The 13877-nt window shown below is 37.4% G+C and overlaps 2 protein-coding genes across 5 annotated transcripts in view; one reads left to right on the forward strand and one right to left on the reverse strand.

The window, feature by feature from the left end:
- LOC104814992 (WD repeat protein iqw1-like) overlaps window positions 1–2645 on the reverse strand; it is an 8614-nt gene extending 5969 nt beyond the window's left edge. For both annotated transcript variants that reach the window (XM_010543265.2, XM_010543264.2), the window contains exons 1-7: window positions 2509–2645; window positions 2196–2264; window positions 1609–1686; window positions 1035–1169; window positions 833–940; window positions 629–757; window positions 15–67 (exon numbers count right to left, since the gene is read on the reverse strand). In XM_010543265.2, coding sequence (XP_010541567.1) covers window positions 15–67; window positions 629–757; window positions 833–940; window positions 1035–1169; window positions 1609–1686; window positions 2196–2264; window positions 2509–2580 — 644 coding nt within the window. In that variant the 5' untranslated portion in view covers window positions 2581–2645. The remainder of the gene's footprint in view (window positions 1–14; window positions 68–628; window positions 758–832; window positions 941–1034; window positions 1170–1608; window positions 1687–2195; window positions 2265–2508) is intronic.
- An 867-nt stretch (window positions 2646–3512) lies between these two features.
- Window positions 3513–9699, forward strand: LOC104814991 (transcription initiation factor TFIID subunit 5). Of its 3 annotated transcripts, none has more exons than XM_010543263.1 (20): window positions 3513–3753; window positions 4549–4630; window positions 4710–4788; window positions 4882–4979; window positions 5068–5124; window positions 5277–5364; window positions 5464–5573; window positions 5696–5803; window positions 5898–6049; window positions 6227–6337; window positions 6417–6486; window positions 6574–6610; window positions 6771–6929; window positions 7021–7097; window positions 7187–7303; window positions 7810–8075; window positions 8567–8662; window positions 8767–8839; window positions 9261–9346; window positions 9431–9699. In XM_010543263.1, the coding sequence occupies exons 1-19, from the start codon at window positions 3554–3556 to the stop codon at window positions 9315–9317; spliced, it is 2037 nt and encodes a 678-aa protein (XP_010541565.1). In that variant the 5' UTR covers window positions 3513–3553; the 3' UTR covers window positions 9318–9346; window positions 9431–9699. The 3 variants fall into 3 exon arrangements, with proteins under 3 accessions (XP_010541565.1, XP_019058243.1, XP_010541564.1); XM_019202698.1 differs by having other exon boundaries at window positions 9436–9699; XM_010543262.1 differs by having other exon boundaries at window positions 9479–9699.
- Window positions 9700–13877: the final 4178 nt, after the last annotated feature.

Below are 13877 nucleotides of genomic sequence, written 5' to 3' on the forward strand. Positions count from 1 at the left end.
AACTGTCGACAAGAGTTTGCCTAGGAGGATCAGCCAGTGATCTTTTTGCTCCATTCCGCAGGTCAAGCTACAAAACCAGAATATTGACAAGGCTTTAGTTGCAGAAGAAAAGAAATACATAATTCCACGGAACAACAATGGCTGTCTATTTGGCAAAATAACTAGAGAACCAATAGGGTCAAACTATTAGTTCCTCCAGCCTGAAGCTTCAACTAACATAGTTTGGAATCAAACATTTTGGAAATTGCAAATCAGTGATAACAAAACTTGGAGCCTCTTAATGATATTATTTGAACTATCAACAACAAGCCTCATATATAAATAAAACAAACAGAAAAGCACTGATTACTAACATCTGCAAACATATGTACGTGATTTGAATCCCATTCTGACTAAGCAATGATTACTGGCAGCAGGACTTATACAGGAAACTCAAATGAGAAGTGTTTTCGAGAAGTAGACAGCTGAAAATAGGTTGTAAGTGAGCAATCCCATACTATCGTGGAACAAAATACACACAAGCCCATACAGATTCCAAAAAAATTTCCTCTCATGAAAATGGAACCCAATATGAGAAATGCTCAGAGCACACGCAGCTACAACAATGTGATAAGAGTTAGGACACTACCAGAACATTGCGACATTCTTGATGAGCAGACCTGGAAGGAGGACAAGATGTGGACTCTCGGAAATCATGCTGTCTTAGAGTCCCATCTTCACTAGCACTCCATACAACATTGGGGTTACCAACTTCAACCTACAAAAGGCAGAAGGCATAAATAAGATTAAAAAAACACACAAAAAGATTCAAATAACCCAGAAGAGATCTTACAGCTAGTTTTTTCACTCTTCGTGTGTGACATTGGAACAAGGCTGACGGTGGGATAGCATTATCACCACTAGCTCTCTCACTTAGCCGAGATAAATTAAATAATCTCACCTTCGAAATAAAACACAATGAAAGAAAACGAGGATTAGATAAAGTTCAGGTCCAAAACCAAACAACAGTACAATTCAAGGAGAATTTTGTATACTTCAGCATCTCCAGCTCCAGACAACACAAGCTCATCAGAAGATTCAGGGACAAATTTTGCGCAAAATATGTTTGAGGAATGTCCTGTATCTACTGAATGCAAAAGCTTACGACTAGAGTAACCCCAAATGTTAACCTGCAAAATAAAAAGATTCATCTTCAATACAAGGCAACTCCAAAGTAACATTTGTAGAGACGTCTGTAGATTTTTTTAATGCATATCATCAAAATGATTTAATAATAAATCACTCTCAACTGCGGTAGCTATGAAGCTTGTTCTATTCAGCGGATAAAATAAAACTAGGTTTAGGGGAGATTGAGCATCACACACTCACTACATACACCCAAATTGTTCTTCAGAATGCTCCATCCTAGATGATAACTATATAACACAAAATATCTTTTCATTTCCTACCATAACTTAAGAGGCCCAGAAGTGTGGTTTCGAGTTTTTCCAACATGTCATCTGATTTATAAAAATAGAAAGGCACTAAAAAGTGTGAGACACAGATGTGCTAATGAGTCTGGACACACATGAGGTTGTCTAATTGGTATCCGGAGTATGGTCCACATACCTTTGTATCATCTGATCCAGATATCAACAATGAACCTTCAGAATTCCAGTCAAGAGAATTAACACAACCTTGATGTCCCTGTAGTACACAATAAGCATCTTCAGACAAGTTCAAGACAAAAGGAACCAGAAGGCACATACATCAGGAGTTCCAGCAATTGCAGACGTTTGGTAAGTCACAGCACAAAAACACACAAGTATAGATAAAATAAAATGGATTTCTAGAGATAAGTTAACACTCCGGGAAAAGAAAACCATTGATGTAACCCTAAAACCCCCAATTGATATCAATATCTACCATATACCGAATGCCCTACAGATGCAAAAGATCAAGAATTCTTCAATTATGTGTACTCAGAGAAGCATGAACTCATGGTATGGTCATAGTATACTTTTGGCGCCAATACAAAAACTATTCAAGACATCAAGTCATCACTTATACTGCAACTGTTACAACATGAACAAGTATTGAGTAGATCACTCATTTGCATGAACAGAGATAACATGTAAACAACTTAACCTAGTATGATATACGATGAGAATAAAGTACACATACCAAATTGAATTAAAAGTAAACAAAGAAACAACCTCCAATACTCTTTCCTGAGAAAGCCTTCGGATCAAGGAAGAGTGTATTTGCAGTCTTTGATCAATATCCTACGCAACCTCCAAGAAACTTCATTAGATCCCACAAAAGATAAACAACGCAATAATTCACAGTATTGAAGCCAGCAAGAAAAGGCAAGAAATCCCGCTAATTCCAGCACCCGGAACTAAATAAAAAAACAGGAAAGCCCAAACGAAAACACGAGCTAAAAAAACCCTAGAAATGAAAAACGCTGAAGAGCGAAGAAATTTCCAGGGACGAAAGAACAAGAGGAGAAAGAAGGAAGTTGCTTACGTGACTCGGTTCCATCGACCTTCTCTCGAGAAGATTGTAGGTATTCCCGTCGTGAAAACTCAGATTCTCCATTGGAGATTGAGAAAGCCTTTTTGAATAGTCTAGGTGACAACGATCAGCACCGATTGTTTCTCGGCATTTTGTCTTGTTTCTATCAGACGGGTGAAATAAATATATTGGAAAAGATTTCTTTTTAAAAAAAAGGACGTTGGCGTCACCGTCAGACGCATCATCTTGTACCCGGCGAAAAGGATGATTCGCTGGTTTGCAGGTGTAGGGTATCCAGGTAATCTGATTCCATCTTTGCCGTTGATTTAGAAATGTATCCATCTCGGCCCACCATCAAGGGTTTAAAATTCTACGATACGACGGCTCCGGCCTCTAAAACTTAAGTTAAACTAGGGTGGCCATTGGCCAATTATTCGGAACAAAAATAACATACATTACAGTAATTAAAACAAATAAACTCGACACCAAAATAAAATTGAATGATTATAATTTTTCTGAATTCGAACGAAATTTTATTCATGAAAAAATTCTAAAAATTCGTTGAAAAATAAATATTTTTAGTAATAAAAATCGAAATTGAAAATAAAGGAATTGGATATAAGAAAGAATTCTAAAGTTGAAGTAACCAAATTCAAATATAATCGAATTAAAACTCGGAATGATGTAAAACTACATTAGAATTCTTAATTTGAATAAATTAAACCAAAATAACGATATTAAACATATATAATACGAACTGATAGCACAGATGGAAACTCTTTTAAAGTAGAAAATGAATCAGGACATTGCAAGAAGAAACCGAATCGAAGTAAACAGTTCTGTGCAATTTTCTCAGTGCTATGTGAACATACATTGGTCGAACATAATCGGGCCTTGGCCCAATACATATGGTCTAAATTTTGTTAATGGGCCTAGGCCCATATAATATAAGAAATTCTTTGCCCGTCCATAAATAAGCCCTAAGATGCAGACGGTTGTGCTCATCTGAGCGTCTTCGAGAGAGGAGAGAGTTGTCTCGAACCGAAGGAGAGAAAAAATGGAGGGAGAGCAACTGGACGAGTTTGTGTTGGCGTACTTGAAGAAGAAGGGATTCAAGCTTGCTGCAAAAGGTCTCCAAGAGGATCTTCAGCAGAACAAGGACAAGGAAAGTGGAAGCAACACCAATGGCAGCAGTGTCAGCTCTATCGATTTCCAAAACGATCCCGAGCTCTCCAAGCTCATTCGCTCCTTCTCCCAGTAATTTCTCTTCTTAATCCCTGGTTTTGTTTTAATTACGCTTGAATTTTGGGAGATTGACGTGTTTTGTTACGGAATTCACCTCTTTGAGAGTAGAAGATCGCTTTTTTGTTTTCTGGGTAAGCACCTATTGGAGGTGCATTCTACGAGTGTATACAAGAATTCGTCTATCAAACACCGTTATGTAGACACCAGTGCTCAGCTTGTCATCATGAAGCCATGAGGATGCGAGGATTTAGTTGCAAAGGGTTCTATTAACTTGGGCTATCTCCACGTTATGCGTTACGTTTTATGTTTTACGCGTTGATGACATGTCTGAATGAACTCTTTCACGCCATGAACCAAGTTGCGAGATATCCCGAGCGAACGCTGTTTCCTTGCCGTCTTTGGAAAAACTAGGGTTTTCAGCCGTAATTTATTCATTTAAATGGTCTGTAGGCGTCCCGTTTGGTGGTATTTGTTATTATGTTGAGAGATTGCTGTCTTCTTCCTGTTTTTCTGGGGCTATGGAGGAATCTTTTTCTGGATCTGCCTTTAGAGCGAGCATGATGTTTATTCCTACTGAATTTTGTAATTATTGTTGTGCCCAAAAGGACTCATTTCCTCTTTCAGGAGCAAAGTGTTGAATTAATTTTGGTTAAAATACTGGATGAGGTGACATACGATCTAGGGTTGAGGATTAGTTGAAACAGATAAAGGGCTATTATTCTTTGTCCAATTTATCATATATGGCTTTTCTCTCTTTAGTGCTTCTGTAGAATGGATGGTTTTCACTTATGGGTTATCTGTTTCCAGATCAGAAGATGATCCAGCTCGGTATCGTGAGGGCTACAGCAAACTACGGTCGTGGGCATATGATTCACTGGACCTGTACAAGGTGACTATTGAAACAGTTTATCCTTGATTGAGACTCCTGGCCTTCTTCTAAACTTTAACATTTGTTCTTTTATGTGTAGCATGAATTGCTCCGTGTGATGTATCCTGTGTTTATTCATTCTTACATGGATCTGGTGGCAAAAGGGCATACTCAAGATGGTACTTATCTAAATACGATGGACGATTCTGTGTATCTTTAAGCTTATTATATTGTGGCCTTCAGAAATAGTGGCTGATATTTTACGTTTCTAGCTAGAGCCTTCTTCAATAGCTTTCGTGAAGCTCACGAGATTGTACACTTAAGGGAACTTCAGAAGCTGGAGGGCGTACTTTCTCCATCTCACCTGGAGGTTTGATTCGGCCTTTTATGTATCTGTCGTGCATTAACAGTGAAGAGGATTTTTCTATGAACTTCCTCATGACCTTGTTACTTATCAGGAAATGGAGTTTGCACGTTCTCTTAGACAAAGCAAGGTCAACATCAGAATTTGCCAGGTAGAACTTGGTTCTTCGGATTTTTCTTTTCATGTGTGTGAAAAAGGTCTACTAGCTGCAACAGGCAAATGCTTCAAGATTTTTGTTGGATTAAATGGAACTCTCTGCACCTCTGAATGCAAAGCACTAATACATTTTTTGGAATGCTGCAGTATTCCTATGATCTGTTGCTTCAGTATCTGCACAGGACAGAGTCCACCATCATGCTTGGTATTATCAATGAGCACATCAATTTCCAAGGTAAATGTGTTTAAGCTCTGGTTAATTTGTGATAAAATATGGCAGGTTGAAGTATGAAACTGACTCCACATTTTTGTTCATGTGCTGTATGAATTGCAGTTTACTCTGGACAGCCAACTTCAGCATCTGATGACACAGAAGCTGTAACACTTATTGGTAGTTTTCAGGACACAGCTAATCACATCAACCAAAAAGAAATACAGTGGGGTGTAAGGCTTTTTGCTTGAAGCATCTTTTTATCTTTTGGAAGAAGTACAAATTGAAAACATTTCTCTGGGGAAATGTTTCTTCTCGGTCAGTCATTAGCTTCAACTGCATTGTTCTGTCATAGTTGCTCGAAGACTGTCTAGAAGATCGCTTTGAGAAGACTGGAGGTTTGCCAGCTGATTCTGACAAGGGGCACATAGAAAGCAAAGATGGGGAGATGGATGATAGTAAGGTGAATGTCTACTATGTAGCATCGACGTAGACTTAGATTTGTGACCTTTGGCTTGAAAGGCCCTTATTTTTTTATCAATGGATGCCATAATCAGAAAAGAGCCATAGAAACTGGGAAGCATGGTTCTTCAATAAAAAAGTTGAAGAAGGACAAAGCAGCAAATGCAGCACCAAAAGTCGTGCGTCAGGAGGCCAGCACTGTCTCAACAGCGCCACGAGTGAAACCAGAGCTTTCTTTGCCAGTAATGTATATTCAAAATCCGTTACCTCTTTCTCTGTCAGGATGTATTAAGTTAAAGGATGAAAAGGCAATATCTTGTGGATAACATGTCATACTATAGTTCAATAAAGCAGATCCAGGAATAGAAGCTCTCCAAAGACATATCATGTCAGTGTGTGTTAACCCCTTTTTTATATGTATCAGGTCTACGGATGTCGAACAATCCATTCTTGAAGACTTGAGAAACCGTGTGCAGTTGAGTAGTGTTGCAATGCCATCTGTCAGCTTTTATACATTTATCAATACTCATAACGGGTAATGCTCATATCTCAACCTTTTGATTTTATTGTTATTCATCTGCAACCTGTTGGTCACCCTTTTATTTTTTTCCCAGGTTAAACTGTGTATCTATGTCTCATGATGGTTCTCTGGTTGCTGGTGGGTTCTCCGATTCATCATTGAAGGTGCCCTATCCTTTGATTGTCAATATATATTTTTCTTTCTTGTTTTCTTCTTTTTCTACATGGTGTCTAAGTGTGGATACACTACAGGTCTGGGACATGGCAAAGATTGGACAAGCTGGCAATTGTATGTGTTTTTCAAATCGTGTTGGCAAATTTGTGTTTTTATTTGGAACGCATTGTCATCTGCTATAGACAATGACGTTTCGTGTGATCTGATTTGTGGTAAATTCTTGTGTGAATGTGTTGCAATGAAATGATGTAGACTCTTAAGCTATAAGGTTCAGCTGCTTTGCAGGGTGAAATTGATGCAAGTGATCAAGCTGTGGGAGTTCATGGCACAAAGAGAAATTATACGTTATTCCTTGGTCATTCAGGGCCAGTTTACTCTGCCACTTTCAATCCTTCTGGAGATTTCGTTTTATCCTCTTCAGCAGATACGACAAGTATATCTTTATGTCCATCACTCATGTTCATTTACTCGCTCTTTAGTTCCAATTTTTGCAAGTAATCCACCATCTGTATTTTGATCTGCAGTACGGCTGTGGAGCACAAAACTAAATGCTAATCTTGTGTGTTACAAGGGTCATAACTATCCAGTATGGGATGTGCAGGTACAATTTTTTAGTTGGATATATGTTTCTTTACATTCACCTGAATTTATTGTGGGCTAAGATGTTTATTTGTTTATCGCATGATGCAGTTTAGTCCATTAGGGCACTACTTTGCGAGCTGCTCCCATGATCGCACAGCCAGAATTTGGTCAATGGACAGAATCCAACCACTGCGGATAATGGCTGGGCATTTATCTGATGTTGATGTAAGCCTCTTCCTCTTCCTCTTCCACTCCTTTTTTGTCAAACTTACAATGTTCTGGGCTTTGATCAAGGCATTTCGATTTGTTTACGGTTCATTAATAAACCTTCGCTGTTATGATATGCCCCTTCAAGCTATAACCAATAATGGTGTGACCAAATACTTTGACTTGTTATTGTTTCAGATAACTACCTTCACTACTTTGGTTACAATGAAAACAGTTGGAATTGTTACTGGTTCTCATTGGAGTTTCTTCAGTGTTTAGTTTGCTATGCCTTGAGGTCATAACTTGTCATGGTTTGATTAGAACACTTTTGAACTTTGTTCACCCAGAGATAATTATCTTTGCTGCTTAGTTTGCTATGCCCAGTGAAGTCATAACTTCAACTGCTTGATTACAACAATTTAATGCCATGTATTCAGATACGAGTATCTCCTTTGTCTAAGACTCTAATTGTGTACCTCTTCATGGGTCTTACGTTCTACTTTTGGTTGATGCTCTGATTTCAGTGTGTACAGTGGCATGCCAATTGCAATTATATTGCAACTGGTTCTAGTGATAAGACGGTTAGACTCTGGGATGTCCAAACTGGGGAATGTGTCCGGATTTTCATTGGCCACAGGAGCATGGTTTTATCATTGGCAATGTCACCGGATGGCAGATATATGGCATCTGGGGATGAAGATGGCACCATCATGATGTGGGATCTTTCAACCGCCCGGTGTATCACACCTCTCATGGGACATAACTCCTGTGTGTGGTCTCTCGATTTCAGGTTAGAAATTAAGACGAAACCAAGGGTCATGCGTGACTTTTTTTATAATTCAGTTGTCAACTAATTAGTAAAATTTCAGCAACCCATTACGATTTACTATCAACCTAATATAGGATATTAGTTCATGGTTTATAAATTCATGGGTCCTTTCCCCAACATTGTTTCCATGGTTATTCATAGTCTTGCGCGTGTTAGTAAAGTCAAAACCCATATGTAGCCTGCATTGCAAAACGGATGATCTAGGCAGGTCGGAGTTGGAATCTGGAGTGATCTGCTGCGGTAGTATGTTATGATTCCATTATTACATCCTATTTTTTATCGGTTGGTGGATTATATCCCTTATAGGTCCTATCCCTTACAATCTAGCATTTTATTGTGGGTTTTATCTATGTGCTTAAGGCGATTGATCAGGGCCTAAATATTGGGTCTGGTTCTTCAATGTATTTATGCGAGTTTGCTCCCTTGTGAACTGAGCTCTTTTTCTGTTTCAGCTGCGAGGGCTCTCTCCTGGCTTCTGGGTCAGCTGACTGCACAGTAAAGCTATGGGACATCACCTCGAGCACCAAAATGACAAAAGCGGAAGAGAAGTGAGCTGTTTTTCATTGAACCGGAGTCGTTACTCTCTTTGAATCCTTTTTTTTACTGCAGACGACATGAATGACTCATATACGCTTCTGACAATTTTGACCAGAAGCGGGAACCCAAACAGACTGCGATCTCTCAAGACATTCCCTACCAAATCCACACCAGTTCAGTCTCTTCGAGTAAGTTAGATGAACCCTAATTTGAAACCCAAACAGATTTCGTACTCTTTTTCGAAGAATTTTGTTAGTTGCATCTTTTTCTGGTGCTCTGCCTGAATCAACTAACCCTCAAGAAAAAAGATGCAAAAAAGGACTTGGTTCAGAGTTTCAGGTTATGTAGTTAACTGGTTTTTGTTCGGTACTCTCTCTGTCTGAGGTTTCTATTAGATGTGCTGATCTAGGTTTCTCCATATAGTGACTCACCCCCTAACAAAGTGATCCAGAAAATGGATTCTGCCCAAAATTTCATAGGTTTGGATGCCCAATTCTTATAAACTTGATCTATGCGCATTCTGCTAGGCCTAATGTTGTTGCATAATAACGATTCACCGACGGTAGATTTACATCTCTTTATTTATTTGTTTGTTTCATTTCGGTGCAGTTCTCAAGGAGAAATCTGCTGTTTGCGGCCGGGGCTCTCTCTAAACCAGGCAACTGACCATCCAAAATCACTGTGCCATTCTAAAGGTATGTATGTCCCTTTTGCTGAAACCATTTGTTTGTGTCAGATCTTTGAGCTTTTTCAGCCTCCTCAAGATTACGAACCTGCAGTGCAGCCGACCCCACATAAATTTGGGATTAAGCGATGTTGATGTGCAGTTTATACGGCGGCAGCGGCAGCAGCAGCAGCAGCAGCGGGGACGTCGTTAAGAGAGGAACTGTGGCTGTTTGTGGTGGGACAACGTTAAGACGACTTTGACATGGCGGTTGCAAATATGTCTGCGTTGCCTTTGTTTCTGGTTTGGTGCTTTGGATTTCAACAGTTTGTGTATTGGTTGTTAAGGTTTTTTTTTTGGTCATCTTTCTTCTTCAACTTTTAATTTAGCTGCAAGTCATTTTGGTTATCTATAAAAAAAAGACACACCCTTGACCGGAAACTTATATTATATTGATTGGGACAATTAGACTAAATGCTCGAATCGAATGGGCATATGATATGTTTATCAAAATCTAAAAAATAAAAATGTAATTTCAGGTCATATCCATCAATGTCACTGGATATGGTGCGTATTAACCGCACTGATATATATATATATGTTCATGCGTAATCTTACGCGTAATTAATTACAAAGCAATGCGAAGGAGCAAGAATTTCTGCAGTGTTCCGTGACTTGAGCCCGAACCCGAGCCCTTGGCACATTTGCAAGGGCGAAAACTTAACCACCTGAACCAAATCTTCCTCGGCTTCTCTTTTAAAGGGGGCGAATTTAACATAATACCAACCCGAAAATAACATGGAAAAGTAATGGCGATAACGTAAATAATTCGCTTCGTTTTTAGGTCAAGGGATCGAACTGGTCAAATGGATACAACAATAACATGATCGCCTTAATCCCAAATTTATTCATCAAGCGGACAAGATGGTCTTTAACTTAACATTTGAAACCCAATCCTTGTTCCTCTTGTACAAACATAAATTCAGATATTAAAACATGCTGGGTGAGAGTAGTGTAGGGTTCTCCCAAGAAGCAAATAAATAAAATAAAATAATACAATCTTATAAATATACAGAACAACAACCAACCAATTTTCTCAAATACTTGTATGTTCAAATACGAAACAACCGCGGAACAAACTTATATTATCAGGCTAGGCGGTCGACCACCAAAAAAAACAAGGAAATATATTCACAAGTGCTACCCATTAAATTGTTCCATTCCATCCCAAACTTGTAAGAAATCCAAATTCCCAATGCCATCCCAATTTCGTTCCCAATGTATATATATAGATCCAACACTAACCAACTGGCAAAATATCCAAAATAACCTCCTTTTGCTAAACCTACTTCTGCATATATTCTCCTGCAGATGTGATCATGTGACCAAAATAACCGTATAGTCACAACGTTAAATTTTTTATGATTTCACCAAATGATTAATGTGATATGTAAGGTATGACTATGGTGATCCTTGGTGTGATCACCATAAATTTAACGTTATAACCAATATGACCATACAGTTATTCTGGTCACATGGTCACGTTTGGAGAATGGTATGTGTAGAAGTAATTTTAGCAAAATGAGGGTATTTTGGATAATGCCCCTAACCAACATATTAAAGGGAAACCCGATGCACAAAACATCCGCTGGAAAAAGGGTCTAGGTCCCACCATATTAGATATATATACGAATAACTGACAGTGTATCGATATATTAATTGTAAAATATTCTTCAAGAGATTGTTTCCATGAGTCGAACCCGTGACCTATATATATATATATATATATATGTCATATATATATATATAACAACGACAACACCTCAACCAACATATAATGAAGTTAAATAGGAAAGATTTTATTTTGTTTTTTTTACCTTTTGAATTAATTTCTTATAGATACTCTAGCATATAACAAAGTGTGTAGAGTCCAAATGCAGTAAATAAATATCGGAAACATCATAGTATATGCAATTCAAATACATATTGTGTACCTTTTCCATCTTCTACAACTGGCCGAGGGTGCAGCAAATATTCATATTGATTTGTCTTCGAATTTCAACGGCACCTGAAGAAGAAGAAAAACATAACATAATACAACATATCTACACACACACGCATACACATATACACATGTTTCACACATTCATATTGGTCACAACACATATCTATATGGCCCTCGCAACAAATTAACATCGGTTCGACGCAAATCTGGATCCAATCAGGTACATTTACCAACTGCATATCTGAGATTAAAAATGTTTATACGCATACACATCAATAATATGGATGGACAATTAACACATACACACACACACACACACATATATATATATATACACACAAGGATTGCACCAATAACCGAAATTAAATAAAAGTATAACCCTTCCCATGTGTATGTAACATATCAACTATATAAATGGATTAGCTAGGTCTGTTACAAAATGCTCATATGTCACCCCACACTATGTGCGTCCACCAATATCAATAACAGTACTGAATCATATATATATATATATATATGTATATATATATATATGCATCACCTTTGGAAACTAAGCAATGCTATTCAAAAACGAAAACACATTGATAAAAAAAGGTACAAAGAATGAAAACGATGATGGTATAATGGCGATGTTGTAATGATGATGAAATCATGGGGCTCAAAAGAACAAGCACATGATCATGAGATCCCTAGACTTTTATATGATCAATTTCAATTGGGTGCCAGTATATGTATTCATAGAAAAAAGAGATGCTGTTATATATGAAAATGCATAATTCCCAAGGATGAGGAAGGGACCATGCTATATATATATATATATGTATAATATATCATTTACTATAACTTACTAATTTAAATTACCAATAGCAGTGGACCACTCTCTACCAGTTCTATAATCTCTATGCATATACTGTATATACATATGTATGTATGTATGTAACTAAATCGGGTGCCACTCTTGCCCTTAATTACCCTTAACCTGAATCAACTGTCATATTTAAAATAGTAATTATTCACCATCCTAATAAATTAACTGATACACTATGTGGGCATACAGATACAGCAACAACAATGACAAAAAAAAATGCATATATATATTAATCCCATAAAATGATACTGCGTATAAACTTCACTAACACCATAAATCAATAAATAAAAACCTGAAAAAATTTACATTAACGCATGCATATATACATAATCACATATACATGTATATCTATATGACAAATCTTGATATGTCTATGTACAAAGTCTACAATATTAATCTTCTACAAAGATAAACCACAAAATCTTGCGTTATCCGGGGGTAAAAGTCTCCATAAAACTTCACAAGTCAACTAGATTAGCAACAGTAAGATATAAAAAAATGTTTAGATTACACAACTAAATATATATATATGTGTGTGTGTGTGTATATGCACACACACATATGCGAGTATGTGTGTGTGCATAGATACAAAACACAAAATCTAGCATCGTCAATAAGGAAAAGTCTCAGTGAATTTGACAAGTCAACTATATTAGCAACAATTAATATATCAAAAAACATATGGATCATACATACATACATACATGTGTATACATAGATACAAAACACAAAAGAGCATCATCATCATCATCATCAATGAGGAAGATTCATGGTGGAGAAGATATGACAGAGAGAGAGCGAGCACGCAAAAGCAACAGTATACTGTTTATACAACTTCCCTCTGTGTGCTCGCTCTCTTCTGTCAACTACTTTGACCCCTGAACACACATCCATACATATATATGCACGTGTATATATATATGTACGTGTGTAAATCTTATGGTCACAAAGATGGATAACAAATGTTTAAAAGAACAAAGAAACAGATAAACAAGATCTGCAAATCTCCAAAGCTTCACCGCATGTGAAATGTTTGAAAATAATAAAACCTCATATATATATATATATATATAAATGTGCATGTAGACAAACACTTGGATGCATTTGTGTATATATAGGTTTATTACCATGGAATTATGGCCTAGAAACCGAAAATAGAAACATAAAAGCCGGGAAATATAACACACAAGTACAAGAAAATGTACTGGAAATCAGATCTGAGAAAACAAGACAAGATCTATTTAGGGAAAGTAGCTTGTAAAAAACCCTATCTAGAGTACGGAAGATCGGGAGAGAATGCAAAGCGGATTAGGGTTTTTCCTTTTTCTCCTCGTATATATGTAGATTTAAAAACAAAAAAGAAAAAAATCGAAAACCCAGAAACACGAAGGTGGAGATGAGCTTCGGAATTGGAACAATGAAAGAGAAAAGCTTCAAAATCTTTCTTCTTTTTCTCCATTTCGTTGTTTCTCTCTCTACCATGCAAAGCAAACAGGTGTCGGCCAAGTCTTTCTCTCTCTAGAACAGGGGAAATCGAGATGATTTATAGAAATAAGCGAATAAAACCCTCGCAAATCAGATCCAAAAACTAGATAATCAGATAAGGATTACTTCGAGATTGTGAAATCATTGTCGGGGAAAACCATAGGAAGGAAAAACTGTGAGAGAGAGAGGGGGGGGGGGGGGGGG

This window comes from Tarenaya hassleriana, unplaced genomic scaffold (genome assembly GCF_000463585.1).
Source record: "Tarenaya hassleriana unplaced genomic scaffold, ASM46358v1 Cleome22, whole genome shotgun sequence".
In the NCBI taxonomy this organism is placed as follows: domain Eukaryota; kingdom Viridiplantae; phylum Streptophyta; class Magnoliopsida; order Brassicales; family Cleomaceae; genus Tarenaya; species Tarenaya hassleriana.

Excerpts from the sequence above, each read along its gene's own strand:
- LOC104814991 (XM_010543263.1), top strand. The coding sequence starts at position 3,554 with ATGGAGGGAGAGCAACTGGACGAGTTTGTGTTGGCGTACTTGAAGAAG. Across the intron at positions 7,098-7,186 it reads ATCCAGTATGGGATGTGCAG|TTTAGTCCATTAGGGCACTA; the intron begins GTACAATTTTTT and ends CGCATGATGCAG. Across the intron at positions 8,840-9,260 it reads CACCAGTTCAGTCTCTTCGA|TTCTCAAGGAGAAATCTGCT; the intron begins GTAAGTTAGATG and ends ATTTCGGTGCAG.